The sequence below is a fragment of the Alosa alosa genome, chromosome 4 (genome assembly GCF_017589495.1).
Source record: "Alosa alosa isolate M-15738 ecotype Scorff River chromosome 4, AALO_Geno_1.1, whole genome shotgun sequence".
Taxonomy (NCBI): Eukaryota; Metazoa; Chordata; class Actinopteri; order Clupeiformes; family Clupeidae; genus Alosa; species Alosa alosa.
Genome location: NC_063192.1, coordinates 14,877,013 through 14,894,510, shown reverse-complemented (window position 1 = coordinate 14,894,510; position 17,498 = coordinate 14,877,013). Strand labels below are relative to the sequence as shown.

The 17,498-nt window shown below is 44.5% G+C and overlaps 1 protein-coding gene across 5 annotated transcripts in view; it reads left to right on the top strand.

Moving 5' to 3' along the window:
* gripap1 (GRIP1 associated protein 1) overlaps nt 1-15,063 on the top strand; it is a 52,503-nt gene extending 37,440 nt beyond the window's left edge. For all 5 annotated transcript variants that reach the window (XM_048240723.1, XM_048240724.1, XM_048240725.1 and 2 more), the window contains 2 exons: nt 9,479-9,648; nt 12,645-15,063. In XM_048240723.1, coding sequence (XP_048096680.1) covers nt 9,479-9,648; nt 12,645-12,719 — 245 coding nt within the window. In that variant the 3' untranslated portion in view covers nt 12,720-15,063. The remainder of the gene's footprint in view (nt 1-9,478; nt 9,649-12,644) is intronic.
* The last annotated feature ends 2,435 nt before the right edge of the window (nt 15,064-17,498 follow it).

Genomic DNA, 17,498 nt, shown 5'->3' with positions numbered 1-17,498 from the left:
TATTGAAGCTTATAGATGTTGTATTGTGACAGCCACATGCACCAGGTCTGGTTGCTCATAGCCTTAACCGCTGGCTTGTCAGTAGTACTCTCGAGTGTCTCAGCTGTGCATAGTAGGACCAACAGCCCTCTTCTAACCGTTGTAACTTTCTAGTAAAATTAGATTTTCCCGAGCGTCGGAAACTTGTTCAGAGTGCCCCAGTTTCCAGCCGTGGATCTAGTCCAAGCTGCTGGAGACTTGACTGCTGACAGATGCGTGACATAGCTGCTTGCCTGTCTGCCTGCTAGTTTGAATGTGTTTATGCGCACGGAAGGAACCAGTCAGGCTCAATAATATCATAGCTGATTCCGTAGACTTGCGTGACGTGAACTGTAGACTCCGGGCGAGTTGAGTTCAGCACTTAGAGCCTTAAAAGACAAAAGCGTGGGTGTGTCTGTAGAACCTGGGAGTTTCTACCCCCCTCCCCTCCCCCCAGTCTTTCTTTTTTGGGAAAACTGAATAAGTCATTCTCTGTCTGAGGTAAGGTTCAGTTCTGCCTCGAGGTTCTCTACCCCACTTCCTCACAGACCCAGACTGACCGTGCGCTCCCTCCCCTTGCAGAGTCATTCAGTGTCTCCCGTAATAGCCAGTGAATACATCTCCATATAATGTGCAGAGGAGGAGGTGGGGTTGGGAGGGAGTGGCAAGGATGAGCGTTGAAATCACAGTCAGCACTTTTCCCAAAGGCTAATGGGGAAACGGGTGGAGAGAATCACAATGCACTTTGGAGCAAAAGACACACGGGTTGAAATTTACAGCGCTCGCATGCACTACATTTCAAAGTGTTAAATTCTCATTCCGTGTTGTGACATTTATACCGGTGACGTGGCAACACTCAGCTGAGATCTAGAAAACCATTTGGATAAATATTTAACTTTGCACTAATGCACTCTGCTCCATGTGTCAACTGAAAAGATACTTTTTCTATTGGGTTATATTTTAAGACTAGTTGCTGCATCTTTCATAGTGTTAAAAACTAGTTCATTGCCATTTTAAAATCTGAATCTGAAAGCTTTTTTGGTGGAAGGGTTGTGAGAGCCATACAAAGTCAGAATAGTCACAGTTGTTTTAGACAAACACTGAAATGTGTAGTGTATATTCATCCTGTTTTCCAAGGCATTCTTCCAGCATTAGCCTCACTGTAGGTTATCACTGAAGGGTGATGAACTCAACTACTGTGTACTCGGTGCTGTGTGTTTCCATTTCATTTACTGTAAGATGATTGCCATTGCTTGTGTGAGCACTACCAGAACATTCATCATGTTCATTACTCCTTTGATTGAGCTATTATGACTTCCGTCACTAAGGTACAGTCTGAGATTAACAAAGTAGTCAAGTCTTTTTTTTGGGGGGGAGGGATATAACTCGAGGGTGAGTAATGTTACACCTAATAAGCTAGTCACTGCTCATCCTCCCAGGCTATCAATCTTCTTACTGTACATGCTGCTTGATGCACGCATGCTGGTCCATCAGCACACAGATGCAGTCACTTAAAACACACACACACACACACACACACACACAGAAAGATGGAGAAAGAGAGGGAGAGCAACAGATGCCCCTTTTTTTTCAGTCAGACTTTATTCCTTGTCCTGCAGCAAACGTGGCAGAACACTGTGAGATTACGGTCATCATTCCACAGCAGCCATTCCCCATCCAGGAATCTAGGTTACACCTCCGTCTCCCCAGAAGATACGGCAGGGGCGCGAGGGAGAGAGGGAGGGGAAGGACTGATGAGAAGAAAATAGAAGTGGAGAGTTGGGAAATCAGGAAGGATGCATGGCCCACCCCCCCCCCCCCCCCCATCACCATCACTTTGTGTCCCACTGTATGTGTTCCTATCCCTCTGTTTTTTAATTTCATGACTGACTGATTTAACATTTAATGCCAGGCCAGATCCCATTAGGCCGCCGCCTTCTAATTGTAAATATTGTTGCAGTAAAAGTTTAAGGTCTCTTCTCCTGTGCTTCCCTTGCTGACTGCATCGCTTGTTCAGACGCCCCCCACACACACACACACACACACTCCCTTCTCTCTGTGTCTTCTGGGAGCTGGGCTGAGCCTGCCGTGAAGCCCTTGCTGTAATGTTATTAGGGTAGGAGCAGTCCATGCGATCAGGCAGGATAGGACCCCAGCAGTGTTGGGGAAAAGCAGTTATTCACAGTATTTTGCCATGCCTCAGATGCAAGCACTGCCGCAACGACAAATCAACCACAGCTGAGAAGGCTTTGGGTTGAGGCGGAGGTGATTGTATTGGCACCAGAATAGCAGCTGAGAATAAACGTAATGTGAAATTTGATTTCCTCAAAATCTCTGCATATCTAAATCACAGATTGTTTTTGAAGCATCTCAGCTGATCACATTCAGCTGATGATGAGGGAACGCAAAATCATGTAGTGTTTAGTATGGTTTTGTGGAACAAACACAGCAGCAGTAGAATGTATATTGGTCCATTGGCATCCATGAAGTTTGACCTACTCAGTAAGACTGAACAGTGATAATAGCTGTTTCCTATCAATGCTTTACTGTACTGCATTTAACCTTCCTGGCGTTCACTTCAACTGGTGGAGAGGCAGAAATTCCACCCCCTGCCATTTTTTTGTGCTTGCCAGAACAAGTACTGAAATAAAAACGTTGAAAAATGGCGACACTGATTGTGACAGATTGCAGTTTTGTAACACTATGTCTGGTACGTCAGGTTTGTTCCAGTGAACAGGTCAAACTCATTCATAAGGATTTCTATACACGTTCCCATTTGGTCACTCAGAATGGCACTAAGACATGGAGGAGCACCAAAGTGCTTTTGTGAAGGATAGCCTTTTGGAACAGAACAACAGAGGACTTATCTGGATAGGACAGTAATTTCTAGATATCTGCACACAAGCCCACCTATATGTGTATTCCAATTTGTGTGTGTGTGTGTGAGGTACAAGTCTGCACGTGTGTGTGTGTGTATGTGCATGTGAGTATGTGAAGAGAGGAGGATGGGAGCTGACATTAGCTGGATGTAAATGATTCAGGAAGCAGGCATGCCTGACTGAGCCCAACACTCATCCTCAATAATACAGTGTTTCTTCCTCTCCTCTCTTCCTCTTCTCCTCCTCTCCTACTTTGGGGAGGTAAGTGCCAGACACTTGGATTAGAGTCCAGACCAGACGAGCCGCTCACCTGTCCACAGCCTGCACACAGAGAGACGTGTTCGCCGTCATGCGTCTCGCTTAGTCTGGCCTGCTCTTGTTTTGTCTCACTCCAGCCGTGTGGCCTCATGGCCTCTCTCTCTCCCTCCTTTACTCCCTCCACCTCTGCTCTGTTTCTCTGTCTCATTCTTTCTTTAGCTCTTTCATTTCTCTCTTCTCCTTATTCACTCTGTCTGCCCCCCCTTTTTTTCTGCTTCTTTAATCCCGCACTCGTCAATTCTCATTCTCGATTTGTTTACCGGATTTCCTTTTTTCTTTTGTTTTCCTATTTTCCTCTCTTCTTTTCCTCTCTTCTTTTCCTATCTTCTTTTGCCTCTCCTTCTCCCCTCTCTCTTTGGTCACCTGTGTCTCTGTTGCATACTGGTCTGAATCCCCAGTATCAGGGGAAGAGGACATGATTCCACATTGCAGTGCCGCACATCCTGCAGAAGGAGGAGTAATCCCTGCAGTAGACATGTCACTTCTCTCCACCCCAGTGCAGCTCCGCTTCTCCCTTCCGACGCACATACCCCATGTCACCCCAGTTCTCGTCTCTTAACATCACACGGTCCCACTTACCTTACCACACACCAGCAAAATGACTTGAATCCTACCCCCTGCTGTGTGCGCACACACACACACACACACACACTTACAAATATTCATCACAGTATGCCACTTATTTCAAAACATGTCTTTACACCCTCCTGTCTGACTGCCTACCCATCTCGCTCACACCATCAAGCTTTTTCTAGAAAACTCTGCACACACACACACACACACACACACACACACACACACACACACACACACACACACACACACACACAAACACAGTCGCCCAGGCATGCACAGGTTCACATTAACATTTGAAAGAGCCGAGAAAAGCCACATTACCCCAAAGGTAATGCATCCTAATGACAGAATCCCTGGACAGTGGATTGCAACACGACTGGAGGCTGGTTAGAAGCTATCTCAGCGGAACAGATGGCTTAAATGTGTAGATGACTAAGTGAGTCTGCTCCAGGAGACACATTCACATATAGAGGATTCAGTCCACACTAAACAGACCCAAGTGCACTGCAGCACCCCACCTTCACCTCTCTGAATGCTGTTTGCTGAGCAGGTGAGAGCACTGCAGTTGTGCTGGTGTGGAGACTGAAACAGAGCTTGAGCTTGCTGTGGTTGCCATCAGAGGAAACATTAGTGTGGTTCAGTTGATTGAGGATTGCCGCACGACCTGGTTGAAGGATGTGAATGGGTGTTTTCTGTTTGACTTTGCTTTGATGTGAGCCCTTTATTGCCTGTTTTGTCTGTTGCAAAAACAACACAGCATGAATATCCGAGGACAGAAGAGGATGTCTGCAGGATATCTGAGCCAGATAGTACTATATAGCAATGCTTAAAGCGGTGTTATTCATAACTTTTTTTTTTTTAAGTTGTCAGAAATTAGAGCAAAAGTATTCGTGTGCAAAACAGGGCATCAATGGGTCATTTTCGGTTGAAACTGAGACTGCTTTTTTTGTGGGATGGCATGTCATAAAATGAATGTATGTATGTATGTATGTATGTATGTATGTATGTATGTATGTATGTATGTATGTATGTATGTATGTATGTATGTATGTATGTATGTATGTATGTATGTATGTATGTATGTATGTATGTATGTATGTTTGTCTGTATGTATGTATGTATGTATGTATGTATGTATGTATGTATGTATGTATGTATGTATGTATGTATGTATGTATGTATGTATGTATGTATGTATGTATGTATGTATGTATGTATGTATGTATGTATGTATGTATGTATGTATGTATGTATGTATGTATGTATGTATGTATGTATGTATGTATGTATGTATGTATGTATGTATGTATGTATGTATGTATGTATGTATGTATGTATGTATGTATGTATGTATGTATGTATGTATGTATGTATGTATGTATGTATGTATGTATGTATGTATGTATGTATGTATGTATGTATGTATGTATGTATGTATGTATGTATGTATGTATGTATGTATGTATGTATGTATGTATGTATGTATGTATGTATGTATGTATGTATGTATGTATGTATGTATGTATGTATGTATGTATGTATGTATGTATGTATGTATGTATGTATGTATGTATGTATGTATGTATGTATGTATGTATGTATGTATGTATGTATGTATGTATGTATGTATGTATGTATGTATGTATGTATGTATGTATGTATGTATGTATGTATGTATGTATGTATGTATGTATGTATGTATGTATGTATGTATGTATGTATGTATGTATGTATGTATGTATGTATGTATGTATGTATGTATGTATGTATGTATGTATGTATGTATGTATGTATGTATGTATGTATGTATGTATGTATGTATGTATGTATGTATGTATGTATGTATGTATGTATGTATGTATGTATGTATGTATGTATGTATGTATGTATGTATGTATGTATGTATGTATGTATGTATGTATGTATGTATGTATGTATGTATGTATGTATGTATGTATGTATGTATGTATGTATGTATGTATGATGTATGTATGTATGTATGTATGTATGTATGTATGTACATATATATGTATGAGAGAGAGAGGCATGTGGGAGTTGAAGGGAACCATCAGCTACATGGCGCAGTCATGCTTCGACGGCCGGGGGGGGTTATTTGTAGACGACGCATCTCTTTCCCACTAAGTGCTCTTCCCTGCTGCTGCTACAGGAGTCACTCAGGGTAAGGTTCTCAGGCAATACACACACACGCACTAGCACACAGACACGTACACACTCTCACACACACAACCTCACACACGCCCTTGCACAGAGGGTGTGCCGCAGAACCCCTGGTCCCTGATGGAGCATGAAGCATCTCTACCCTCTTGCCCTTGGTTGGGAAGCCATCTCGCCAGACTTTTCTGACACGTTCATCCATTTTGTAGAAGTGCTGCACAGCCAGAAAGTGACAAGCGTTCAAGTTTATTTTCAGACAGAGACCCCTTGACCAAAAATGTGGCCCAACCTGTATTTATGCAGCTCTCCACTCCAGCTCTCCACTCTTTGTGTTTGCTCACCTGATGGTAGTATGATTGACAGTGATCATTTGGGTTGCTGAGCAAAGTGATAGAAAATGCATCCATCAAGACATTTATAGCAAAAGGGTAAACCTGCATCAGTTTGACACACACATGCTCGCAAAATGTTGCTGGTGTGGAGCACGACCCATTTGTTTGGTTTGTGATGGGAGGTGACGTAAAGCAACAGGCTGGGGAGGTTGCGGTGTGTTGAGCTGTTTTCGTCGCAGAAGAAACGGACTGCAGTACTTCTCGGTGGTGCCTCCCATTAACCTCCCTCTTGTTATCTGTCCTATGGGAAGCTGGGAACCCCATTGTGGTAAAAGTCTACTGCAACCTGGTTATGTCCTCGTGCGTGCGTGCGTGCGTGTGAGAGGTCTAGGCTAAGTTCTGATCTGCACCACACTCAGTGGCACTCCCAATTCCCCCTCATCACTCCTCTCCTTAGCGGCGGCGATGGGCACAAAAACAGACAGGAAGCAGACTTGGCGGCCTTCCAATCGTCAGCAAGTCATCCACATAGTGTTTTCCACCCATTAGAGGATCGAGGATGGACAAGTGCGGGGTGGGGAGGGTTTCCTCGCTGTATATCTCTTCCTCAGAGAGCACAGATTTATCCAAGGGGCCCAGAGTTATCCCGGCCCTGCCTATCTAATGTGGATGAATGTGTGCGATCAATGCTGGAGAAATACCGATCAGCTGACAGGTGTGGATTTTCCAGCCTTGATGTTGTTAGTGGCGGCTTTTGATGCTGCTTATGGCATTAGAGGAAAACACCTGAGGTTGGCAGCAGGTTTTCGTCAGCATAGCACTGCAGAGCCTCTCGACCTCCTCTCCCCTTCAAATCGCCTATTATTTTCAACAACATGGGACTGAAGGGCCCTATTATTATTAAATGTTACTATTACTATTGAAGTCACCGAAACAACAATTCTGTAAATCTCCTTATGGACCCTTTCAAGAGTTCCATTATCAGCATCATAGTTGGCCCCACAAGACTTCCTTTTTAACATTCCATATGTTATCTTAATGCAGAGGAAGTAGATTGGGACCCAAATGGAACGTTCAAGCATTGTTTTTGTTTATATTGTTGAAAGGGTCTATATCAACCTCCTCCCATTCGGTAATGCTGGCTGGCCACAGTGAGCCAAACAGGAAATTCGGTCACTCAGACTAACATAGATTGGATTGTTGGATTGTTGCATTGTTACTCAATTATGCCATGGGTCTACGGCTTGGACCGATGTATGTAAAAAGTATGTAAAAGCACAGTATGCCATGTCCTGTGAAGGTAATAGCGTAGTGGTTAAGGAGCTGGGCTAGCATGCAGTAGCCTGAAAAGTTGTGGGTTCAATACTCGGCAATATTGTGCCCTTGAGCAAGGCACTTAACCCCGAGTTGCTCCAGGGACAGTGTTGTAGTACTCCAGCCCGGTCTTGGTCTCGACCATTTTTTGCTTACTCGGTCTTGTCTCGGAATTGAAAGCAAAAATACTTGGTCTTGACTCGGTCTAGTATTTACTCGCTCTAACTCTCTCTAATTTTAGCGCGAGACCACGAGACCTTTTTCCCCCCATTTAATTGTGTATATTTCATTGTATATTCTAAAATATCCACCATTACAAATATTCTTATTTTGATAAAAAAAAGTTATAATATTGACTGGCATTAAAATATATCCCATGGTGCTATGCTGCGCAGCGCAGAGCTTTTGAAAGATACAATCTTTGTCAAACGGCACGGCAGTTATTCTGGAGAATCCTCTTCCCCGTTCCCTTTCAGGAGAGCTAGAATAGGCCGCTTGGCTCCCAGTGGTGTTTTAATGGCAGGCTTTCATGGGTGACGGAAATGCTGAGTATCGCCTCAAACTTTCTGAGCCAACTGGTCAAAGGTTGCCCGGTCCTCCAGGGCAACAGTTAAAGTCTCCATTTACAGCGACATGTCACTCGATAGTTAATTTGTGTAGCTGCTGGCCTTTTCTTGTTGGTGAAGTCTAATCTCTCCTTTAAGCTGTACAACAAATCTGACCCGTTGATCTCTGTTTTGTCTGACATGGTTAACCACATTAGCATTGAGAAAACTCAATATGATGCAATTTCAGGGCAACATGGAAAAAACATGGTTGTCTGCTTTTGTCTTTGCCTAAAATATCAAGTTAGCATGGATGATGCCATGTCTGGGCTGGATTGTGATTGAGAGATCTCTTAGATTGGTTCCATGGTGTGTGCTTTTGGCACCGCTAACAGGTCTCGGTTACTCTCCAGTGAGGAACAGCTTGGCAGTTCACCGGGAACCTGACGGAGGAAGGCAGGGCACCCAAGCTTCACAGGGACACCGCTTGTGTGTGGATGTCACTCGTCGACAATATCGCTTACCTCACAAAAGGAAGCCATGTTCTCAATTAATCACCAGTTAAGCCATCTGTTTCGTTCTTTAACAGGCGCTTGTCCAATTACAGCAGCACAATAATGCCGTCTGCTACCTGTGACGCTCCAGATATTTGTTTCTGTTGGCAGCTCCTCTGTAACATAAACTGGCTCGTGTACCTTTAATTTGACTTTGTAGTCTTGTTTCTTCCAAAGTGTGTGTGTGTGTGTGTGTGTGTGTGTACAACATGTCTGATGTGGTACTGCTCTTAATTTACCCGCTGCTGTGTGCTTTGCATTTGGCTTCAGATGCATCCACTTGGCCGCCTGCTGCTACAGGACGAGGACATTTTTATCTGCCTCTTGCAGAACAACAGGAGCAGTTTCTTGTCAGAAAGTCAGAGATGAGCGCGAGCTCCAAGGCTGTCACAGTTTGTTGAAAGTGGCAGTCAGGCCTGAAAAGCCACGGATTTGGCGGATCGTTTCCCATGTAGGCGCAGCCAGTTTATTCTCCAGCTCGAAACTCTTAAATGTCCCCCTGATTCGGTGCCATATAACATATTCATGGCCTTATGTCAAGAAGTCGCTGTTCTGCAGTGCATAAAACATCTGAATCCTACTGAAGCCCTTCCAGTTACTATGTTTTTAGGTTTCCCTCAGCTAAAAAAGAAAAATGCAGCAATCCAGCTGGACTGACTGTTGTCTGCAGTTTTGTGAATGACCAGGGGGATGCCAGAAGGGTGGCTGACTGTCTATGAACCTCATTGACTGGCAGTTTCCTCTCTCTGTGCCCCTGTCTTTTACAGATGTCTCAGGTGCAGCTATGGTGGCCCACGGGGGTCCAGCGGAGCGAGGGGGTCTCGGGTCGGTGCTGCGCGACCTGGTGAAGCCGGGCGACGAGAACCTGCGGGAGATGAACAAGAAGCTACAGCATATGCTGGAGGAGCAGCTGACCAAGAACATGCACCTACAAAAGGTGAGTCACGGCATGTGGCTCCCATTCAGGTGTTAAAGAAGGAGGGTGGGTGGGGGGTTTATCCCATCCAAGTGCTTTTGGGTCTGTTTTCAGGGGTGGCGATAAACACTCAGAGGTTAACAAAAAGCCTTCTGGCACTCGGCAAGTTATGTCTCAGGCAGATAGGATGAGCTCCCAGAAGTTAGGCCTAGAGCCCAGAGAAAGAGAAGGAGGAAGAGAAGGAGGAAGAGAAGGGGAGGAAGAGAAGGGGAAAGAGAAGGAGAAAAACAAAAAAGAATGAAGCAACAAGAACAGTAGAGGGTGAATGTGGAGAAAGAGGGAAAGAGAGAGAGAGTACCCAGAGAGAGAGGAGAGAGAGAGAGAGAGAGAGAGAGAGAGCCGGCAAGTGTGTGTGTGAGACTCAGTGATTGAGTGTGTGTGTGTAGGAGGCAGTGCTGTTGTGCGTGGCCTCGCGACTGCTCCCAGCTGTGGCATTCATCTGGAGCCAAGCGGTGGGCGTCTCTAATGCAGAATGTGTTCACGGGTGCAGGAATAGAACGCATTCCCCAGGCGCCACCCAGGGTGACGCCGTTTGAAGCGATTACGGCCAGTGCTCTCGCTCCCTAGCGACAATTAACCTCTCCAGTCCAACCAGCAACCCACCACCACCATCGCCATAGAGACGAATCGCGCACGCTCACGCCAACGCACAAACGCCGTCGTCCTTCTGATGTTGTGGAGAGGTGTTAGAAAGAAGGGAAAAAAAGAGTTTAACACCCGGGGTGATGTGTGTTTGTAGAAATACATGGCGGTTCTTTGTACGTCGGTTCACCTCGGTTAAGTGTGTGTGTGTGTGTAAGAGAGAGTGTGTCAGTGTGTTTGTGTTTATTGTTGCTGAGTTGGAGACTGTCTGGATCTTTGACAGAGAGGGTGCGTAGGAGTTGCATGTGTCCAAAGGGAGTTGTAGGCTACACTACACCCGGGTTTCAACCTTGACAAAGCAGGAGATGGCGGAATAGAGAGGAAAGGCATCGACCAGTGCTCTCCTCACACAAGAGAAACTTTCCCTGCTTTCCCTGCTAACTTTCCACTTCAGTCAGTGTTCGCCACTCTAGTGGGGGCAGAGCAAAGCACGTCTCAGAGAAGCCGATCTAAAACAAGCCTCTTCTGATGAGGTTGATTCCAGTAATTCTCTCATCATTATTACCACCCACGATCACCAGTAATCTACTGTTATCTACCGAGCAAGAGGCACCCCACACACACACACACACACACACACACACACACACACACACACACACACACACACACACACACACACACACACACACACACACATAAACACTTGTTGCCAAGGTGGCGTGCATCGTGTGTCGTTGATTAGCGGAATGTTTTTCCTTTAGATACGCCACTGATCAGTTTTAGCGTTTAAATGAGGGGGATCGAGAGAAAGAGAGAGCGAGCGAGCAGCAGATAGAGGCTTGGTACATGGCAGCCCATGTTTGTGGAACTGCAGGCTGTTGCGTAAGCCCTGCCTGCACCACTAGTGGAGAATCATGTCCATGTCGGCTCCCGTTCGTCGGCTCCTCAGTCGAACATGAAAGACACTGTGTGTGAGAGGCCTGATAAAAGAGTTCTTTAATACACTGCTTGAGTGTAGAGAGATGTTGCGCTTCATCCAAATCTCTCGCCTCTCCTCTCCTCTCCTCTCCTCTCCTCTCCTCTCCTCGAATAGCAGCGTAGCAGCTTGTTACTGTAAGCCTTTCCCTTCCCCCCTAAACCAACTCCTTCTCCCTCTCTACTGGCTCTTCTCTTGGTCTTTGACTTCTTTAGAGAGCTGTGCATTACAACTCGTCGTCCACCTGAGTGTTGTCCATCTCAAAAGCCACCGTTATGGCCTCAGCATGGCAATGACCTACGAACTTTCGAGTCTTTAGGGTCATCTTCACGCTCTCCCTTTCACACTTTTCCTCTGTCCACTCTTACTCTCTGTCTGTCTCTCTCACTCTGTCCCTCACTCCGTCCGTCTGTAACTCGTTCTCCTCTTTTTCTCTCTTCAGTGGGGGAGACCAGTGGCGACGAGCTCATGAATATTTACTGTCTGTAGGGGCAGCCAGCTCCGAGACAAACAGCCCTGTTAATATTTGATGGCTGTTGCTTTAGAGTGCGCACACAGTAGATGGAACATTGCCTTTCCCTGTTTGTGTGTGTGAGAGATTGAGAGAGAGATTGGCAAGGAGCGTGTGTTTTTGTGTGGATAAAATGGTATTGTGTTTTTACCTTCTGTTTGGGAGAGTCTCTGAATAAGAGTCTGTTTGTTTGTGTGTGTGTGTGAGTTTGTGTGTGAATGTGTGTGAGAGTGAGAGAGATTGCTGTTGAACTCAAGCCACTGTGCTTAATATCCTTTCAGCACCCATGTAGGAGGATGTGTGATCCTTTTACCCCAGCCCTTATAGGCTGTCAATAAAACACCATATCAATTTCTCTTTAATAGCCATGGTAAAAAATGAAATACAAAGCACTCAAAAACAAAGGCGCTGTCAGTATCATACTCTTGTTTGGTACCATCATCAAATAGTGGTTCTGTACTTTGTGTGTTGTGCTGTGTATTTATATAATAACTTTGTAAAACATTGTAAAACTTTAGTCACCTATTAATTAACACATATACAGTACTCTCAGTTCAATAAGACTGTCAAAAAGCTGTCATGAGGTCAATGCTATAACATGTTTATGACATGCTCATGTCAGTGATGTCATATCATGTAATTGTAATATGTAATTGTCATGACAACACTACATTCTGTATGCTATAACAGCTTCGTATAGCACTATTAAGCGGTAACAAGGATTACTAACTCATTGATTAGTATTAATGACCGCTTGTACCACCATCATGACAAGATTATGACATGGTTATGTTCTTCTGAAGCAGGGCTCAGGTAAAATGTTTTGAAGTGTAAAAATGTGCTGAAGTGTAAAACTTTCCCCTTTGTGTGTGGTGTCTCCCAAAGGACTTGGAGGTCCTGTCTCAGGAGATTGTCCGCCTAAGCTCAGATCCCAGCAAGGAGCCTGACACAACAGGCTGAGGCTGGCCCTGCCTCTCGTCCTCAGAAGAAGAAAAACACACACCTCTTCCACTCATCTTCTCATCACTCTGTTTCGATGGCTACCAGGAGGATTCTGCCCGTCCTTGTGTGTGACTGAAGACTGATCCTTCCGGTGGGGGGAGAGAAACTACAAAAGTTTTGAGTCGGGTGACTGACAGAGTGTTTGCTCTTTTATAACTTATTTACTACTGAATGTATTTGCTGTAACCCCTGTTCATTTTGTTGTTGTTATTATTTTGGACATTTTATCTCTGTAACCTGTTAAAAAAAAAAAAAAAACCACCTCCCACAGTGAAAACGCTTAGCTCTTTAAGAGATCTGCAGATCTGGGTGCAGCAAGTTCTAGAGGCGCTAGCTGGCACAGGAGAATGGAACTTAATGGGGAAGGGTTGGGGTGGGGGACTCGACTCGATACACCACTGACTGAGATTCACAGGACAGATTAGCTGACACGCTGAGCTGCAGCAGAATGAGCTTTACGTTCCGCTTGCCTGTAAACCGAGAGGCTCTTGCTTGCCGCATTGGCCTTTCTATGCTTTCATACACATTTCAAACACAAAAGCTCTTCTATCTTTTTCACAGTCATCTTACTTGATTTGTTACTTGTGTTGTTTTTTGTTTTGTTTTGTTGTTGTTTAACGTGACTGATTGCTGTACATGAATTGACTATGATCAAGGCAACTGTAAATTATTTGCTTATTTGCTTTAGACTGGTTTGTCTAAAGCAATATTATGGAAGATTCTAAAAAAGAAAAACCAAAATGATGGCGCTTTGACACACTTTGTGATCTCTGATCCTGAATCGAGTTCAGAGAGTCATTTAAGTTCATCTGGAGCTCATTAAGGTGAACGGTTTAGGAAAGAAAAAAAAGACGTCCTATTTGCGGTGATGAAGCTTTTCTAGCTCGCTGTTCATCGTCTGTATTTCTGTGGCAAGGCAAGGCAACGTGAAACCCCCACCTCCCCCCTTTCTCTCATTATGTCATCATCTCTGATCGCTAACCCCGTCGCTTCTGTTCTCAACTCCAGCCTACTTGAATGACGCAGCCGACCTGAACGCAATGTTCCCGGTCCTTAGGGCTAGCGTGTCGCGACAGCCACTTCCCCACAAACTGGTGCGGATCTTGTCCATAACCGGAAATTACGGGTCAGGTAATTAACTGCTAGAGGCTGTCGCTCCGCAACCCGCCCAACTCAAACAAAACTGCATATAACGCGCATGTTCGAGAACATTCCACTGTTGCGCATACATATACTTTTGTGTGTGTGTGTGTGTGTGTGTGTGTGTGTGTGTGTGTGTGTGTGTGTTTCATTCGTTTTGTACACATTTTATCGTGCATCACATGTAAAAGAAGAGGATATTTAGTCTAGCTTGTGTGCAAGTCTCAGATGTGACTGTTTGACAGCTGGCCTGTGATGTTGCGAAGACAAGGCCGAGCTCCAAACGCTTCCAATGGAGGCTGACAGAGGATAGTGAACCTTGGAGTGTGTGACGCTTTGCTTCAGATGTTATGTATGTATATGTATGTATGTGTGTATGTGCATGTTTGAGTGTGTGACCTGTATACTTGGGCTGTCTAATCACTTGATTGTCCAGGTTCCCTCATATATATTATTTATTATTATTATTATTATTATTATTATTATTATTATATTATATTATTGTTATTCTTTTTTGCATATGTGTACATTTACATTAATTTGAATGCAGTGACCACACCATCTGTGCAAAGCCCATTTCTTTGTTTTAAGAGGTATGCCTTCAGACGTTCCAAGGAAATGTTGCAATGAAAAGTTTTTAGTTAGTTGCAGCCACTTTTCCCCAGATGGAGAGGTCCTCGTTCATCCCAACCAGTAACATGTTGGGCTGCTGTTATTCAGGCCTTCAATGAAGTCACATTTGGAATGTATTTATTTTTGTCTTTGCTTTACTTTAAATCAACTGGAAGCTGGCTATCGATCTCCATATTTAACTTAACATTTTTCTCGGTTGTAGATCTTTTTAAGTGATAATACTAACTTCTAGATAATGTTTTATCCATGATTTAGTTTCATCCTACATGTGAAAAATATCTCAATCGTTTGCATGTTTGTTGACCAAGACCTTTGGGAAAAATTACTTTTATCATTCATTTAGATAGGCCCTACAAAGACCTAAAACATATGATTTCAAATGCAGTTGAACTAACCTTCACTTGTGATTAATGCAACAAGCATCCTGGCCTGTAATGTTAAGCATCTTATCAGCCTTCATGTACTGTAAGTATTCAAGTATTGCTTTCCACAGAGAGTAAATAATTAAAGAAATCTATCAAAGACTTAAGTGCTATTGTTGCCTTCCATGTTTTTTTTTTCTATTGCAGTTTTATCATTTGAACTGCCAAAGCGTTCTATAATAGTGTCCTAACAGGGCCCCTGTTAGTTATGTCTGTGATGAAACTCAGCACTCTACTGCAACTTCCCTCTAACCCCCCTCCCCCTCTTTACATATTTACATCTGTGCATTTGTCAGGCTGGCTACTCAGCAAAATGATGACTTGCAATGTCAATAAAAAAAATGGCTGAACATAATAATTTCCTGTTGTGGTTATTGGGGCCGTGTACGCTTCACATGCCATTTGTCACTTTAGGTTACAGATGTTGGCGAAAGCACATGACGCATTATTAATGTTCCAGTTTGACATGAGAAATTATGTTGTTGAGCAAAACAACCCTATATCAGACAGTAAAATAAACATTCATATTTACATTGACAGCCAGTGCATGAATCAGAACTTGAGACGCATCCCATTCATTTTACATGGGCTTACGTCATCCGTTGCCGAACTGAATTGTGGGTCTGTTGTGTCGCGTTTCTCCCGTCGCTTGCGTTGAGAAGTTCAGCTGTTGCTGCACCGACAGACGGCACCGGCCAATCAAGCCAATTGACGGACGGCACCAACCAATCAAATTACGGTTATACTTCAAGTCATTTGCATAGCTACCGTCGGGAACACCCACTGGCAGGTGTTGATGGAACGCAACTGTGTGTAGAAGCCGTGACGGCTCCTACACACAGCTGCGTGCGTTGTGTTGCTGGAGACGCATCCCATTCACTTTACATGGGCTCACGTCATCCGTTGCCGAACTGACGGCTCCCACACACAGCTGCGTTCCGTCAACGCATTCCAGTGGGTGTTCCCGACGGTAGCTATGCAAATGACTTGAAGTAAAACCGTAATGTGATTGGTTGGTGCCGTCCGTAGATTGGCTTGATTGGCGGTGCCGCCTGTTGGTGCAGCAACAGCTGAACTCCTCAACGCGAAAGCAGCGGAGAAACGCCACGGCGACGGACCCACAATTCAGTTCGGCAACGGATCACGTGGAGCCCATTTAAAGTGAATGGGATGCGTCTCCAGCAACGCGATGCACGCAGCTGTGTGTGGGAGCCGTGAATTGTGGGTCCGTCGCGTCGCGTTTCTCCCGTCGCTCGCGTTGAGAAGTTCAGCTGTTGCTGCACCGACAGACGGCACCGGCCAATTAAGCCAATCGACTGACAGCATCAACCAATCAAATTACGGTTATACTTCAAGTCATTTGCATAGCTACCGTCGGGAACACCCACTGGCATGCGTTGACGGAACGCAACTGTGTGTAGGAGCCGTTACTGAAGGCCACCATCACCATGTGCTTTTTTTTTTTTTAACTTCAAAATAACTTTGCACCCCCCTGCTGGTCTTCTCTCTTTTTTTGCCTTTATTTGGACAGGACAGTGGAGAGTGACAGAAAGTAAGTGGGAGAGATCGGGAAATGACCCCAGGTCGGATTCGAACCTGGGTCCCCATGGGCACTCAGACCCGTATATGGTACGGGTGCTGTAGCCTGCTGCGCCACAGCGCCGCCGGTCTTCTCTCTTTCTAAGCCGACACAAGACTGCACTCTGAGCTGTACTCTGATGGCATCGTTCTTCTCCACTGCCCCTCTGCCATGTGAAAAGCCTTCACCCATCTGCCTCCTCTCCCTCTCCGTCTATAGCTTTTTCTTCTGCTTTGCAGTCTTATTCTCTCTCTCTCCAACAGTCGTTTCTCATTCCAGTTAACCCAAGTGATATGTCTGTAATCACCGATTCTCCATTTTCACGGTAATTCATCTTTCGATGAGATTCTAGGACAGGAAAACAATCTTTAAAGCCACCGAGTGGTCTGCCGCTCTCTTTTTTTTTATTGGCTGTACTTTTTTTTTCGAGGAGATCCTTAGAAATTTTATTTCATTTTATATTTTTGACAGTAGCCAGCGCTGTCAGCTTGTCACCAAAATATTTTTGTCCATGTGTATATCTCCCCAGAGACGAGGCCTTTTTTAGGTGTTGGGAGAGGATTTTCTATCTCCTTTCTCTCATACTGTAGCCAATAAGGCAAAGCATTTGTCTGAAACGAGGACATTCAAAATGCAAATTATGCTTAACCTTAAAAGGATTTGGTGTTGTTCTGTCTCCTAGCAAAGGGTTTATAACATATCTTATTTTGGATTGTCAGACCTGCAGTATTAACCTTTCCAGGTGGATTTTGAGATGTTTGTCCAAATGTACAGGTAAGCCAGTAAGCTATTCAGTCATAACCAATAACAGCTACAGTGCACTGTTGGAATGGGAATCAATATGTTTCAAGGAATGGAATTAACTCGCAAAGAGATCAGGAATGGAATTCAATAACCCTGCCATGGTCGGGATAACACAAGTGGCAATCAATCCCGAGTTAAAGATGCATGTTAGTCTCATCC